Source organism: Lepisosteus oculatus, chromosome 27 (genome assembly GCF_040954835.1).
Source record: "Lepisosteus oculatus isolate fLepOcu1 chromosome 27, fLepOcu1.hap2, whole genome shotgun sequence".
Taxonomy (NCBI): Eukaryota; Metazoa; Chordata; class Actinopteri; order Semionotiformes; family Lepisosteidae; genus Lepisosteus; species Lepisosteus oculatus.
This window is the reverse complement of record NC_090722.1, coordinates 9,332,793-9,349,491: the sequence shown is the minus strand read 5'-3', so window position 1 is coordinate 9,349,491 and position 16,699 is coordinate 9,332,793. Positions and strand designations below refer to the sequence as shown.

At 45.3% G+C, this 16,699-nt stretch overlaps 1 protein-coding gene across 7 annotated transcripts in view; it reads right to left on the bottom strand.

Annotated features, from left to right (window-relative positions):
• Positions 1 to 2,359: 2,359 nt before the first annotated feature.
• The window catches only part of gramd1a (GRAM domain containing 1A), a 49,416-nt gene continuing 35,076 nt past the window's right edge, over positions 2,360 to 16,699 (bottom strand). For 4 of the 7 annotated variants that reach the window (XM_069185423.1, XM_069185428.1, XM_069185424.1 and 1 more), the window contains 12 exons: positions 16,442 to 16,557; positions 15,478 to 15,655; positions 14,354 to 14,537; positions 13,364 to 13,507; positions 12,182 to 12,300; positions 11,463 to 11,605; positions 11,254 to 11,357; positions 10,363 to 10,545; positions 9,458 to 9,533; positions 7,686 to 7,793; positions 7,157 to 7,280; positions 2,360 to 6,095 (listed from right to left, as the gene is read on the bottom strand). In XM_069185423.1, coding sequence (XP_069041524.1) covers positions 5,997 to 6,095; positions 7,157 to 7,280; positions 7,686 to 7,793; positions 9,458 to 9,533; positions 10,363 to 10,545; positions 11,254 to 11,357; positions 11,463 to 11,605; positions 12,182 to 12,300; positions 13,364 to 13,507; positions 14,354 to 14,537; positions 15,478 to 15,655; positions 16,442 to 16,557 — 1,578 coding nt within the window. In that variant the 3' untranslated portion in view covers positions 2,360 to 5,996. Of the gene's footprint in view, positions 6,096 to 7,156; positions 7,281 to 7,685; positions 8,749 to 9,457; positions 9,534 to 10,362; positions 10,546 to 11,253; positions 11,358 to 11,462; positions 11,606 to 12,181; positions 12,301 to 13,363; positions 13,508 to 14,353; positions 14,538 to 15,477; positions 15,656 to 16,441; positions 16,558 to 16,699 lie in introns of those variants that run through there. The other 3 variants (XM_069185425.1, XM_069185426.1, XM_069185427.1) reach the window with 3 other exon arrangements.

The following is a 16,699-nucleotide window of genomic DNA, read 5'->3' as shown; positions in this document are numbered from 1 at the left end:
ACCTGCGGAGGACTGTGTTTTTTTTTTTACAGTTTTAAATTGCAAAACACAACTGACGCAAGATGGAGTCTTTGCGTTGCTCATCGAGAGTCTCTTGCTTCAAAACGAACGCGATTGGACCGCGCGTGTGTGGCCCTCTAGTGGTGAGCAATGGTCTCGCCCCTACCCAGCTCTACACAAGCAGGCAGGGCTTGGAGCAAGTGTGGACAGCCTCGGCAGGGAGCCCTACACGACCACAGTCCTGCTGCCAGTCATGTCTGACTGCCCTGTGCAAGGCTGCGATATTGAGAGACTGTATAAAGCAGGGGGTCAAAACCAATTCCCGGCGAGCAGAGCTTCGTCCATACAAACTTACCGAAAAAAAGGCTTTATTCAAAGAGCACCTGACATGTGTCGAATGGCCCAGATTTCTAGCGCTCAAAGTTGCGGAGATGCAAACACCGAGGCCTGTGTCCGAGAGGGCTTGTTTCACTAGATCCGTTATTCAAAGTCGTGCTCCTGGTTTTCTCTCCAGCTGTTCTGAATCACAAGCGAGCTGATCTCCGTTTTCCATTTGGGGAATAGCTGTAAATTTTCTTTCTGTATCCAGAATCGTCTCTGTACCCGTACCACGTACGTACAGAGTTTCAGAAGTACTTTTATTCAGGTGAGCTTATGGAATGTAACCCACTGAACCTCTGCAGAAAGAAGCTGCATATTATTGGTGTCTGTTTTAATATCAATTCCACTGTGGGCATCTCCTTCCATGTCTGCTGTCTGTTCATAATCAGCTGATTGGCTAGTAAGAGCTGTTCAATCAAAAATAATGGCCAAGCAGACCTCTGTTTAGTTTATTAGTCAATTGGCACAAAGGGTCAGCTGGAATGAAAACCAGCTCAGGCAGAGGGGTTGTACCACTTCCTGCTTCATTCAGGCTCAAACATTGGGGTTTAGGAGGCACTATATTTCTCATTTGCCCCCGCCCGTGTGGATCTGAATGCTGAGCAATTTTAAGACCATCTTACACACAACAGGTAACTATCTAGCTGGAAGAACTGAAAATAACGAGACAGTTCCAAGGGTTTTTCTTGCATGTAAAGATGTACAGTAATGTTCAAAGTTTGTCAAGCAAACGTCTGAGTAACTCAATGAAAGATCAGATTTCTACAGTTTGCAGTGGCTACAATTTATCATGCCTGCAGTGCAGTTACAGTACAGTGCCTTGCAATAGTACTGAGACTCTTGCAGAGTTTTTACAGTTTGCTATGTTAAAGCATGCAGTCATGACAGTTTGAAGTAGCAATTAAGATGTGTTGTTTACATTCAAAGCCAATAACAAAAGGCTAAAAAGTAAATAGAGAATACGAAAGAAAAACAGACAAGTCAAGATTGCAAATGCAGTCAAACCTGAATTATTTCAGTGCAATGAATTACTGCAGTGTGCATAATTGTGATTTTGGAATTATAACTAGCTCTTTAAGCTATCTCAGTCATTTACTGAATTTCAAGATTCAACCATGAACACCAAAGCAAATCAGGGCTAAAGTTTTATAAAGCTCTGAACAGGAGAAAGGTATAAACATATATTGAAGATCTTAATTAAGAAGACTTCTATTTCCACATAAAGATGTCAAAGGTACCCAAACTCAGCACAGATTGCTGCAGTCTCTCCAAACTAAGTAGAGAAAAGAGGAGTTGGTTAGGGTCTTCAACATGAGGCCAGCTCTTACAGAATTCAGTGGCTGAGATGGGAGAAAATGACACGAGTCAACAGCATTACAGTCACTCTACAAAGGGGGCTTGTAAGGGACAGAGACAAAGCTCAAATCCCACATGGGGTTTACAACAAAGTGCCTAAGTGATACTGCTCATGAAGCAAGACGTTCCCTGGTCAGACAAGGCAGGAAATTGGAACTTGTCTAAATGGAAAATGTTACATCACTCAGTACATACCATCACTATGGTCAGATTTATGTTACAGTTCTGCCTCTCATCAGGAGCAACTGGGACACTTGTCAAGACTAACGGCAACCTATATGGGGCAAAATATTGACAAATCTTAAAGGAAAACCTGCTTCAGACCTAAAACTAGCACCAAATTCACCTTTCAGCAGGATAGTGATCCAAAGCTCAGGATGAGAAAGCGAGCGTCCTTGAGTGGCCCACTCAAAGTCCTGGCTTGAATCCTGCTGGGGATCTGCAAAAAGACCTGAAAGTTCCTGTTCATAAGCAGCTTTAGAGAGTCTGAGCCAATCTGCCGAGATGAATGGGTAAAAAAATGCACCCAGCCCGTGGTCAGGACTTACCCCAAAGGACCTGCGGCTGCCAAAAGACACTTCCAACAAATATTGAGTTTGTGGTTCTTATAAAAATCAAACTATTTTTCTGTGTCACTTTTTATTTTTAGGGACATGAACCTATCTTGTGCATAGTTGTCTTTAATTTGAACACTTCAGTTTTTAATAAGATAATAGTTTAAAATAATGGGTATGCATCATTCTGCAATTTGACAAAACAGGACACCATAGGAAGCGTCTGAAAACTTTTGCGAGGCACTGTATATATTATACCAAACTGAGCCCCATTTCCTTAATTAAGGGTGCCTCAAATCTCTATGTGTTTTCCCCAAGTCAAATGATAAATCTGTGATAAAAGCGAACCAGTATGTTAGCAGTGGCTGCTGTGATAAAACAGAGAGCACCGTTAAACAGGTTTGTTATCTTGACACTGCCTGCCAGAACACTGAATCACCCCCCACAGTTTAGAACCAGAATTGAAGAACCAGAAATCAGAATCAGGGACAAACCGAGCACAATCATTTCTTTTTTTTTCCAGGATTTGTACAATCTTTCTTTACATTACAGTAATCGCTAAGTCCCCCCCACACACACACATTTCCCCAAATAAATAAGCATCTGTTCACAGTTGGGGCGCCTGGCCGCACAGCGGATCACCCTCAACACGTTTCTGACAACCTGCCTTCAGTGCACTGGAGAGAGAGAGAGAGAGAGAGAGGAGGAGCTTGACCCTTCCTCATGACCACATGCACATCCTCATCCATATTCAACCAGGCTGGGGTGAGAGAAAGAAATGAATCAAAATAATACTGCAGAATTCCCTTTACAAGAACAGGACACCTCTTCCATGCTTGAGGGCAGGGTTTTACAAAGCTTGCTTCTACAGGATCCTAAGCCCAGAAAAAGATTTGAGCCATGCAAGTCTTCTACAACGTCCTTCCCCTAGCTGTGGTATAAATATCGACCTTCTGCGTGATCATCAGCATCAGGCCCTGCATGATGCACAATGAGCTCAATGCTTCCACAGCCCTGTGGTTGCATCTGCTCCTCTTTATGCTTGGTATTGTGTCACAGTGGTATTGCTCCCCTGTTCTTTTTAAAACAGTTAATTCCCGGAAGGGCTCTGACATTAACTCAGTGGAGGTTTTAGTCACTTAATTAGTCTACTTCTGATTACCGAATTAATCTCCAGCCTCATAAAAGTTCTGTAGAAAATGTATCTTGACTCAATGGCATCTTTTAAGCAATCACTGATAAAAAAATCTAAAAATAAGTGCAAATTCAGAAAGTCATCAATATGAGTGAATTTCAACTGGACAAAAAAAAAATCAGAAGATAAGCCAGATTCTGCAGAAGCACACCCATGTTCTCAAACTACTTTTATTCCATTCATTCAATCTCTACCTGATTTGAGCTGATCTCAAATGATTGGTCAGGGACTCGTGCATGCGTTCAGGCAGTGATGGTGCAAAGATGCCAAGGAGTCAGGGGACTAGGTGAAGTTAAGGAGCCGCTTCAGCTCAAGATACTGAAGTATGGAGAATCAGTGCAAACCAGGCTCAGAGAATTGATTGCTGCAATCAAACCAGGGATCCAGGATCCTGCTGCTGAGAGGTCAGTAGGTCTGTGGGTCTCCTTCAAGGTCCAGCACCTCAAAGGCTGAGGTGCTGGTAAAAAGTAGTCTGATCAGGGCAATCCTTTAATACCTGTGGATTAAGTTGACAACCCATCTTGCTAATAAATACTGATTTCAGGGCTATGTAAAACACTCCACAAACACAAACAGAGTAACAAAAATAAGCCTCCTTATGGGTTTTTTTCTTTAAAATTCTAAAAAAATTGATTGTGGATACTTTTTAAACGCATTTGGCATCAATCTGATGAACTGATCAGCACCAAATTCGTGGCTGACTGCAATGAAGTGACCAGTGACTTTGCCTGTCAAGAATCATAAAAATCAGGGAACAAAGACTAATATACCTCATTTAATCAACAGAACACCTTTGTGCTATAAGTATTTTGGAGGCTAGACTAAAGTCCCCTCAGATTCAGGGATGAATCAAGGTTTTGTGATGGATGTCTGCAAGCCTGGAGCAGACACAATAATAGGCAAATTGCTGTTGGCAGCAATTGAGGAGTGCGTCAATGAGTGACAGAATAGATTGGGCACAACTGATGAAGTGATTTAACCCACTGAATGCCAAGCCTGATCAGGACCCATCAAGGGGGATGTCTGGCCAGGAATGGCAAACTGGCAATCTGTTTGCATGGCGTTGCAAGTCCAGCGGCCTCACTTCCTGCCTTTCTCTCGTATTTATCCCTAACACGACAGCATTCCAGCAAGACAATGCTGATCCAATGTGACAGTCACGCACAACTAATTAGACCCCACTGAATACCTGTGAGCATGGTGGTGCATGGTTTCTAGAGGCCAGGGACCAAGGACCTTGGGGTTCTCGTCTCCAAGGAAACTGGGAATAACGCGCGTTTGCATTACCCACAATCCACCGTGGAAAGAGCCAAGCGTGCAGAGTATGAAGGGCAAGAACAGAGGAAGGTGAAGAGAGGAGAGAGGTGCAAGAGAAACAGCAGAAAGACGAGAGGAGGAAGGAGGGAATGAAGTCTGTAAGTGCAAGGCTGTGGGTTCAAGTTCCAGGCTCTACGAAAATACCCAGCTGTATAAACATCGGCGTTGCTGACAAAACCCATCAGCCGAATGGAAAATAATTAATAACGGTCTCGTGTTCTAGTCAAACATGAGAATGTCAGTAGTTTAGATTACATGAGGAAGACCCTAGAAATGATGAGTTGTAATAATACAGATGAGGTCTTTAGGTAAGAAGGCTGTAACATGCCCATTTTTAAAACTTTCACACCCTGGAGACTGTGTGACCTGCTCATTGTTAAAGGTTTAACGGAAGTCACGACAGAATTGTCCCGCGAAGCTGCAAGGTCTGAACAAACCCAGCCTGGCTCAAGGATGCAGGGTTTGTGCCACTGCTCTGGGACGGTAAACGATACAAAACAAGACAGGAACAAAACAAACACCATTAGAAAAACAAAGACAGAAACCATAACTGGCTAAGGTCCATGAATTCCTTTTCCAGCCTTTTCAAGGCTTCAGTTAAAAAACAAGGCAGTCCTACTTCAGCTGAAGTGAATCCCCCCCTCCCCACACACACCCGTTTTAAACCAGTTCAATTCTCTTGTTCATTTGTTGAGTCTTCTGTACATTTATAAATAAAATCCACAGTTTTGGGGATGTCCATAAAAAAAATAGGTCCCAGGATTTGCCAAGAGTCTCTTAGGATTTCGAATGACAACAAAGACCCTGTTCATTCAAGTTGCGATCAAATTTTCTGTCCATTTAACTGATCTGCGTTTTTCTATTTCTTAGTCTGTACTCTATCTGATGTTTGTGATGCAGGTCTAGAGACGTTCTTGGCCTCTTCGACGTCCTGTTAAATACTGCGACATTAAAAAGTCCAAACAAATGACTTGATAAATGGGTCATTTCCTTGCGGAAGGAACGGAGAAGTTACAGTACAGAGGTCGGTTGAGTCCAGCCGGCGCGTGCTGGGTCAGTCTGGAGGGAACAGGGCAGAGATACAAAGAGGAGCAGGCTCAGATCTCTGAACACAGCCCGCATGAACAGTCCCCACAAAACTCCTGTCCGCTGTGAGGGCAGTCTGTACTTTAGCGCGGGCTGGAGAAGGGATGTCACTGCTGGGGAAGTTTGCTCTCTGGCTGGGCCTGGGGGTCTTGTTGTACTTCTGGAGTGGTGATCCCAGTGTGCAGCTTCTCCAGCGAAAGCTTCATCTGTCACAGGCAAAACACAACAGGGGACCAATAAAGAACTTAAATCACAGCAACACCTGGAGCTGCGTAATGCTGGGTTTTTCTTCATAGCTCACCAACACACTGCTAAGAAACAAGCTGTTGAGTGTGTCCGCAACCTAGGTTTAAGGACACCCTCTCAGGTTTGAGTTGGGTACAGCCGGTGCAATGAATTATGGGTATGAATATTAATTAGGAACAAGTAAAGGCTTAGACCAGGCTAAGAAGAGGAGAAAAGAGACACGACGTTTCAGGTGTGGAGCCTCCTTCTTCCGGCTTCACCATTTAAATGTTTTTCTTCTCTTCTCAGCATGGAATAATCCTTTACTTGTTCCTTTGCAGCCTACACATGCTGACGCTGCTACCCAATTGAATATTAATTAGCTGTTGCTTTTTCCATTCTTCCAGTACAATGGTAGCCATTCTATCTTTTCAACTTAGTGATGATCACTTTTCCACTTTGGAAAGCTTAGTTTTCTACTAACGTGGAGCTCTGTGCTTTTTGTTTCATGCTTTAAATGCCCACGGATTTTCAAAGATTGGTTTCACCACCGCTGTTTTTGTAGCCCATGTTTTACGAATATCAGAGAAACGTTATTGTTTGCTGTCAATGGTTGAAGCCACACCTTCAGGTGTTTTGTCACAAAAGTAGCCAGTTTCCTTTACCATTACATGGCAAGTAAACCTGACTCACTCGTCCAGTCTAGGACAACTAAGAGTCTTGACAGGCATTCTGGATTTTATGAGCCTATAGCTGAAGGAGTTGAATGCAAGTTTAATTGGCAGCAATTTCCCAAAACATAGCCAAATTCCCGAGCATGTATCCCATCTCTATTGAGCTAATCAGCCAACTTTCAGTTTGTGCTTAATTTTACAGCCAGTGATGTGATCAAGCTAGCCATTCTGCATTGCTTCTTAGGAACTGGTACATTTTTCTAGTCCTGAATTGATTGCCGAGCCTTAACCTTTTAGATAAGACTCATCAATTTTAGGCCTCGCCAGGCAACAGTAACAGTAGCTCCCGGACAGTACGGACTCTTTACCTCGTCCAGCAGCCCCACTGACGCCTTCAGGATCTGCTGCCATTTCTGAATCTCCGCCTGGTGGAACTGCTTCTGCAGCTCCAGGATCTGAGCCCACTCCGAGGCCGTCTGAGGGAGCTTGCTACTGAGGGAGAGAAAGAGACAGCCGAGCGCTGAGCCACCCTGCCCAGATTCCTTGGCCCCGCTCTCCAACGCAGACAGCCCTGGTTGCTCTCGGCGCAGTTTACCGCGAACGTTCGGGAGGGATGTCAGGGGTCAAGTTCACGTGAAGTTTCGGGAAGGATGACAGCAGCCAAGTTCGGCAACATTCGTTCTTCACACCACTTTTTCCATTTAGAAAAACATGATCAATACCACAGATAAGCACTGGATAACTCCCCACTTCTAAGGCCAGGGGGGCTAAGCCAAATCTTAGTCTGGCTAAGCACTATTTTTTTAATTAAAAGTCGACAAATCATTTTAAGCCCTGGACAGGAGTGCGAGTGTTAAGGCACGGTACGGTTCGGTCTGGAGTGGCATCGTCCGTTACCTGTCAGTCAGGGCGTAGGAATGCCAGGTCTCTAGCGTGTGCGCTGCCCTCTCCAGGGACCACAGCTTGTAGAACAGCAGCATGTTCAGGGCCACCAGCACCACCAGACTGAGGGCCAAGAGGCGGACACAGAGAGAGAGAATCAGCCTATCATCCTGCTGTGGTGTTGTTTGCTTATTGTGTCGGTGTCACACTACACGACTTTTTCTAGGATTTTCAGTTGTAGCCTTCATTTAAATAACCACAAGAAAATCACGGCGAGCTGTAGAGAGTCGCAGCCTGTTACCGTCAGTTGTGTTGTGTGACACCCCCAGCGACTGTCATAGCGCTCTTAACAGCCCCTAAAACTCTCTGTGACTTGCTACGACAAAATCAAACAGGTAGGGGTGGGCTCTTGTGTCTGCGACGGTCACCAGCCAACGAGGGCTCAGCCGGAAGTACAATGCAGGGAATGCAGGGAAAGAAGGAAAGCGAGTGTTTTGGACTGTGGAAATGGAGGAGAGGCTCGTCGAACTGGACGGAAAAGGCAGCGAGATTCAGCAGCTGCAGTCGTTAAATTTGCCATGCTCTCCGACGCGAAGTCGTGTCGAGTCATGTACTGTAGTGTGACGCCTGCTTTACTGAAGAACCCACCCACCACCATATCCAAACAAAGAGGGGGGGGATGAGGAGAGAAAGATGAATACAAAGAGAAAGAGATAAGACAGATGTCTTTAAATGTATTCCAAAGAATGGTTTTAAATGAGAGGAAGCCATTTGGCCTATCTAGCCTGTTTGATAGTAGCTCATTGATCCCTGGATCTCATCCAGCCCTTTCAACTGAGCAAGGGTATTGCTCCCTACTTCCACCACCCTTTGTGTAAAGAAGTCCAATTGCACTTTCACAGCTTTCCTGGGAATTGGCCATTTTTCACCTTTAAACCTGTACTGAAAGGATCATTCCTTTGATAGAGCAACCAGAGCAGAAATGTCTCTTGGTGGACAACTGAACAGCAGCAGACGCGAGATGACAATTTGTGAGTGTTGGGAGAGCAGGTGGGGTGTACAGTACCTGACACAGATCCTAGTGAGGAGCAGAAAGAGGAAGAGAGGGAAAGAGAAACATGAAACGCTGAGAACAGCCTCTCGAAACAGAAACACATTATCAGTGGGGCTGGGGCATGTCGTAATAGGAGAAATTTACACACATTTGTCCCGAAAGGACAGGGTGATTGTTTGCGTGACTGATTACCCAATTGCTCTTGCTAACAAATGGCAAGACAGAAAGGGCAACCCACTATCTTGCTCTCATGTAAAGTCGCTGGCCAAAAATATTCTAAACTCTCTAAACTCCCTCCCCAAAATGGTTCCGAAATATGAGCAATCCAGTCCCCAAATTTTGGACTGCCTTCAACTGAAGCTGTGATAAAGATAATGATGACTCGTACTGAACTACACTTCCCAATTATTTCAACAGCACAGAGATCTGGCTGTTCTCGCAGCAAGAGAGATTTATATATTAGATGCGTGCGTGGAATTTGCCCACTGAATGCAATTCAGTCTACAGTAGCTACTGTAGCTCACAAATTGCAGCCCTGAACTGCAAGCACAGAAATGAATGCAATCAGTTAATATTTCGGCTTAGAAAGGATGAATGCATTAAAAAAATTAATAACCCTTCTTTCATGATCTCAAAGAGAAACTGTTAAGTTTTCCACTGTCTGTCTAAAGATAGTTTCAAACCTCATATTTGCAGATACTCTGCAGAAAGCAGTACAGACGGGCAAACTCACATGAAGCTGACGATAAGAAGGATAGTGGAGAGGTTTCCTCCTTGCGATCGCTCTCCCAGTTTAAAATACTGAGCCCCTGAGAGAGAGAGTGAGACAGGATCAGCATATCAAACAACAGAGTGATCTTTTAATGTCACTCATCTGCTTAATCTCTAAAAGTGATGTGAAGCAAGAAACGCACTGTGCCCTTTTTTGAAATGAGACCCACAACTGAAATGATTCATAAAGCATTTTACTCGTTTCTGTCAACTAAATCGAGTCCTTAAAGTTAACATCTGTGCCGCTGCATCTCTGCTATAATCACGAGGGATCTTTTCCACTGCACTCACCTTGCATGTTTGAAAGATCCCCTATTGCAAATTCAAGGAAAACCTGCTGCACGAGTCTTGAGAGACCAGGTGTTTTTGGGGCTTTCAGCGGATGAAACCAAAACTAAAAGCCTTGCAATACCCCTGTTGACCAGTAGAGGTCACAGTTTCACAACAGCGAGGCACTAGCTCCGCCAGCTAGAGGTTAACGCACTGACTAACAAGCCCAATCAACGCCGAGTCAATACTTTAAGTCATAATCAAAGCTCCACACAGGAGATATGTGACAGAAACTGAGTGGCTTTCAACTTGTTTACACCAAAGCTGCTTCACAATACAGAGAATGGAAGAAACGCAAGTCAGTAAAGCTTTATTTTGTGCACATAATGACAACTTTAACATCAAATGCCGACGTCATGCTTTAAAAATTGTCAAATGAGAAGATCCCGAGTAAATCAATACAAATCCTAGGAAAAGAAGAATCCTTCATTCACGTGAGAGCTAGGGGGTTGCTGGAAAGTCAGTGGTTGGAGGAAACATTTTGCGGTCAAATACTGGTTCCACTCCTCCTCCTCCCGTGCCCCCCCGTGCCCCTACCTGTGCCGCCTCTGGCCGGCCGCTCCTTCTCCGAGAGAGGACCCGCCGCTCCCGTCGCGTCGTGCAGCGCCCCCCGGCGGCCGGAGGCGCGCTTGCGCCGGCGCAGCCCGGGCCCCTTGCAGGGGGCCTCCCCGACCACCACGTCGGTCTGCAGCAGGGCCTCCAGCTTCGACACCTCCATTTCTGACAGAGACACCCCACAACGTCAGCGCGCGCTTTGACCGCCGCTCGGCCACTCCCTCATTCACCCGGCTCGATCCCCCCAGGTGAAACATCCGCAGCACGACCTGTGGAGGATTTCCTGGAGGCCGAAATCCCCATCTGTGAGGTGACTGGGTGCTCTTTGTCTAGACACCTGTGTCGAGTCCATCGCCTCACCTATTCAGAGTCTCTAACACACAGCTACTCATCACGTATGATGAAAGACACCATTCAAAACAAGTCTGCAGCCCGGCTGTAATAACAGATGTAGCCAGTCCTGTTAATAATGCAACAGTCATGTCTGTCACTCCAACATAACGAGTCATTCCAGATGATGGCTTCTGTAATACAACTGCAGTCACCATTATTATCATACAGTCAGCTCCCTTACCCCTGGCCTACGATACTACAGCAAGCTTGACACAGTCAGCTCCCTCACCTCTGGCCAATAACACACAGAAGCAAACAGTCAATCCTGTTACTTTAAAGGAACAACAACCCTCGAACAGGCTGGCACCTCCTTGAGGGACACAGCAGTTATACTGTATGCCCTATACTGCCAAGACAGGCTCCAGATTGGTGCAACCCTCACCAGGATTATAGGCTTCCTGGTAATGGAAGGATTATCATTAAACACATCCTGCCAGTAACAATCATCTAAACCCCTCCAGGTCTTGCTTTCAGGGTTACCTAGGTGTCTGTAGTACTCCTCGATGCCACTCCAGGTGTTTTTCTCGATCAGGGCCTTCACCAGGCTCCAGGGCTGTTTCCGGTAACGGATGTCCGAGGAAACCCTGAGGCAAAGAGGAGACGTTCCCCGCTGGTATTACTACGCTCCGGAGAAGCGGCCGGGCCTGTACCCCAGTCGGCAGAGCTGTGCCACGGCCACGCTCGCTCACCTGAGCCGGCACTTGTTCCGCGCCACGCTGGTGAGGCAGTAGCGGTGCACGGTGTAAAAGTAGTCTTGGTAGGGGATGCCGTGTGTGATGACCTCAGAGTCCACCACATAGCATTCATGTTTCTGGCTGCTTTTGTACAGGGTCTGTGGGAGGAGAGAGGACACACAGTTGCTATGGGGCATAACTAGGGTTCAACAGCCAGAAAAAAAGCTTCCACAGACAGGACACCAAGGGACTGTACATACAAGATGGAAACTTCTACTGTATTCCTGATCAACTTCTATACTGTACTTTAACCCCCAATTATGCCAGTAAAAACAAGCAGTATGTGCTCCATTACAGCACTTCAGAACGGACATTTATTTTCCTGCAGAGCCCTGGTTCCAGAAAGCTTCACAAGTCAGCAATCAAGCAGTCAACTTCCGTTCCAATTCTTTAATCTGCCATGGTATCTTTAAGAGAGACGTTTGGAGAGCTTTGAACCAAATACATGATTCCCCAGTTCCCAGCCATCCAGGGATAGAGGGGTCCACACATGTCATCTCTTAGATGTCTTTGAGATGTTAAACCCAATAGACTCCTTCCCTCCCTTCAGGCCATCCCTGGACTGTAGGGTCCAATCCACAGGAAGACTCCTAATGGTAAAGAAACAGAGTGGTTCCCTCTTGGGGCAAATGCTGTCTACATCCACACCCCCTGCAGTGTGACTGGTCTCTGACCTGTGTCTCCACCACAGGGGCGGTCTTTGGTCCCAGTGGGTTGTTGATGGCAATGGTGTAGGTCAGCACTCTGGTGGAGTTCCCACTGTTCTCTTGGTGCCAGTCATTCATGGTCAGATCTGAGCGAGAGGATTGGAAGGGGAGGCAGAGAGAGAAAAGTGATTGTTAAGAAACATCAATGTTATTTTTTTAAAACTGGACAACCATAAAACAGCCAGATTCAACACAGATTCCCAAAGTGCATTTTTAAGCCCCTCCACCAGGATGAAAAGAGAGTGATATTCTGTTAATTCTAAATGTAATTTCTCTCAATTCCATTGAATACCAAGAGTCAAACCCTCCTCACTTCAAGCACAACAGCTGCTCGTGGGACATGAGCTCAGACAAATACAGTTGGGAATCCTCATGGGAATTTTAATTGGACTTTACCTTAAATGAGGCTAGTTCCAGATGCAGATCATAATGAAAAGTCAAAAGCAGTGCCAGTAGTGTTATTGTAAGATTTTCCAGGACTACAACTAGAACAGTGCAAGCCCTATATAAAGATTATTACATTATGGGTGATGGGTATGGAAATGAATAAAAAAGTAGTTTTATTTCAGACATCTCTATACATATACATATATATGAAATAAAACTACTAACTGCACCCATGTGAGAGTGCAATATTACGCCCAATCAGCATTGTAATAAAATGACACCCATTGTGTCTATTTACAACAATTCCATGCTTTTTGGCGGCCTCTAGTGGCCGGTCCACTGCCACTACAATCCCTTTGTTTGCCAGCTTGCTACACATATTTTGGAAAGCTTTTCAATGCTATGTAAACAAGATTAACAAGATATTATCCACAAACCTAGTCATATTCTGAATATGCCAAATTCACCAAATACCCTCCGAGGATTCAAAATTTTCCCAGTGAAAGAAACATCATGTAAAACGTGAGATATTTTTGAAACAGTTATACCTATACGTGAAGATTTTGAATTGTCAAGTATTCAGAACACTGCATGCAAAGCTATTTAATGATGGGTAGACTTAAATGGGCTCATTAAATTCTACCCTTCCCACAAGAGTACCATTCATACAGCTTTCTTTTTATAGGCCGTGACATTTCTGGCAAACAGCGTTTGCTGTGCAAGTTTAACCAGTGTGAAAGGGGGTCGTCCCCGGGTCCTCACCCGTGAACCGGCGCTGCTCAAAGAGGTCCTGCAGGAAGTGCGAGTCGGCGAACAGCAGCTCGTACAGTCGGTCCACCCCGATCCGGTACACCGCGTTGATGTGAAGACGCCCATTCAGGTCGGCGCAGAAAGCCTCCACCTCACCTGAACACACACACACACACAGGCCATTATCGTCCGCTCCCACTCCCACTCCCACTGGGCCTTGGTCAGTGCCCTGGCGGAGGCTGGAGAATTGTACAGCCGCAATCAAAAGTACTCATCCCCTTGGACTCCTTTCCATTTTATTGTATTACAATGTTAGAATCCTAACAAGAACAACTCCACCACCACCAGTGTGCAGCCCCACCTGGGCGATGTGATGGCAGCCGGAGTTCGCCAGTGCACTCCCCCACACACCAGCTATCAGTGGGGAAGAGAACAGAGTGATGAAGCCAGTTCATCGACGGGGAATGTTATAATAAATCAAGAAACCTTCTAAACTTGTAAATCCAAATTGACAGATATTGCAGTGGTTGTTTCTCCTCTGTCTGGTGCTTGGAGTTGTGCCAAATATATACTGTACAGTGCCAAGTTCAATGCTGCACATTTGTATTTGTTAGAAAAGAAAAAAATGATACAAAGGGTAAATTAATAATGGCAAAACACCATTAAAGTAATTGGATAACAGCATTTCTCAATTCATTAAAATGTATTATTTATAGATCATTATCTATTACCACATTATTATTTGATTACCACAAAAAATTAAGATGCAGAAACATTTTTAACTCAGCCTTTGTACAGTAGCAAAGTATGATACTAGATAATACTCCCTATCTGAACTGGAACACTTAGTCTTTACATCAAACAAGACAATAACAAGTTCTACCAACTGACCAACACTTAGACCCGACCACAAAAATGGAAAGTGAGGAAGACAGGAGAGGTGCCAAAAGAGAAACACAAACGGCATTAAGATGGATGGACACACTGCCCAATTTAACCTACTCTCTTCCTGCGTGTCAGAGGAGTTGCTGAGGTCGGTGGGCAAGTCGTCGTCATTGGCGATGTCCAATGAGGAGAGGTTGCTCAGAGGGCCCTCCCCCTTGACCCTCTCGGACAGGGGTGTCAGCGTATGATTGGACGAGACGTCCTGCTGGCTGTCAGAGCGAGGTTCCGAGTCATCCAGGAACTGAGGGCAAAACAGAGAGGGACCGAGTCTCAAAATTTCAGGAAAGCAAATGAGAGAGTTAAAAAAGCAGCAGAAAGCTACGGAATCAGTAGTGAATGCTTCAAGATATTTATCTTCAAGTGCAGAACAGATTTATCCCAAGGTTGAGGAAATCAAATACTAGAAAGCTGTGGCCCAAATAGTTTAATAAAAATAAAGAGTCAAGGGATTTTCTAAAAAGATTAAGAAAATAAGATCCAATTAAAAAAAAAAGCTCAGGTAAACTAGATGTCAGAAGAGAGACTTTTTAATATTTCAGAACTTTTCTTTCAGAATTATAGCAGCAAAAGGACCATAAATAACGCTGTGAAGTGTTTCAGAAACATGAAAGGGAAATGGCTCATTCACTGACTTGGAACCCAAGAAAACAAAAGTATGCATCGCCATAAGACAAACATCTCTTAATGCCTGGTGATATTCTTCCAACTGTAACAGAAAATTTGCTAACATAGCAGCCATCCATATAAAGACTTACAGAACCCAACCAAGTAATTACAGAGGATAATTCTTACTTCTGGTAGTTCTGAACTATATTATTACATAGAATTTACTGAAAATGTATTTCTTTGGATTGAGAAAAGGATATTGTATAGACGACAGTACTCAAATTATACAGTATGTGCAAAGTGGGGTGATGTCATCAGTGGAGTAAAACAGGGAACTGTGCTTATTAGGACCACAGCTCGTCCCAATCAACACCACAGATTCGAGTGAACTGCAGACAATGCTGAAATGGGAGTAACAGTGTACACTGTAGAAGATGGAAAAGAAATGGAAAATCAAAGACAAAACTGAAGGCTGTGGAGCGCAGGAATAATTTCTGAACAACTGCACGGGACAACCCGGAGATTTTTCCAGCTCTTGCGCGTCTTCGGAAAGACGTGGGGGGCTGCGCACTCACCGAAGGCCCGTCGCTCTCCAGCGACGTGTGCAGGCGGCTGGACCCCTGCCGGTCCACCAGGGGGCTGGGATCCAGCTTGAGGTCCACGCTGTTCCGAGACGGAGGGTCGCTGCCGGTCAGCTCCAAGAGCTCGGACACCACCTCCTCCCCCGGACTGGACAGGGCAGAGAGAGGGCATCTGAAATTTAAATTCCAACTCTGACCCCAAGCTAGGTGGTAAGATTGCAGGAGACGTCAACTGTATTGATGCTTTATCTGAATTTGGCTGCATAATAGCATCACATTGTAACAAGCACAAATGCACATGTTATGTCATTTTCACACATCCCAGTAAAAGCACTGTATGCAATGATAATGTCAGCGTAGCAGTTATGAAGGGGTTATAAAGCCATTAATATCCAAATAAAGCATGAACACAATTGGTGCACCCTGTCTGTACAGCATTTTCGGCCACATGACATTTTCCTCCCCCAGCTTGGAAACTGAGCAACAGAGAAAATGAAAAATTTGGTCCAAATCCTGAGTGAGACCACAGGAGATGCGAATTCAGTTTTGCAGAAGTGCACTGTGTGGTCAGCCGATGGTCACTATTCACATATATTCACCAATATTGGCTACTGTTATGGTCACATGCATTTGTGTTCTGCATTTCTTTAAGGTGCCTGCCCCCTTCTCCCAGTGCAGCTGCTGTTGGCAAAGGCCAGCTCACTCTAAAGGTGTCCTGTTATTCCAAGGGGCTGCTCATTCGAGAACTAAGAAGAGCCAACATGGTAAGACTGTCAAGATTTTTCCCCAGAATGCTTCTGCACCTCGCAGGAGAAACATGAGTCTTCTACATCAGGCCCTGCAGCACTGAAACGAATGTGTCCGCTTCCTTCAGAAATCCCGGCTGAGGTATGGCCCCCGGGCCCGAGGCAGGAGGGACGGCCAACCCATCGGAAACCCGACTGCAAGATGAACTCACATGAGCCCGTTGATGTGCTCAGTGGGAGACACGTAGTCGTCGTCTTCGCTGGTCAGGCCCAGCTCCGTGCCATAACACTGGTGCACGATGTGCCATAACTCCTTCGGGGACAGAGGCTGAGGGAGAGAGTGGGGGAGAGACACTTAGCCACTCACAGACTCACATCGCTGGCTAGATGGTGGTTGCAGTTGTGTCATCCCTAAAGCCACACGTGATCAATCTGGTTGTCTGCAATCATCTACTCTTTGCCAGTGTTCT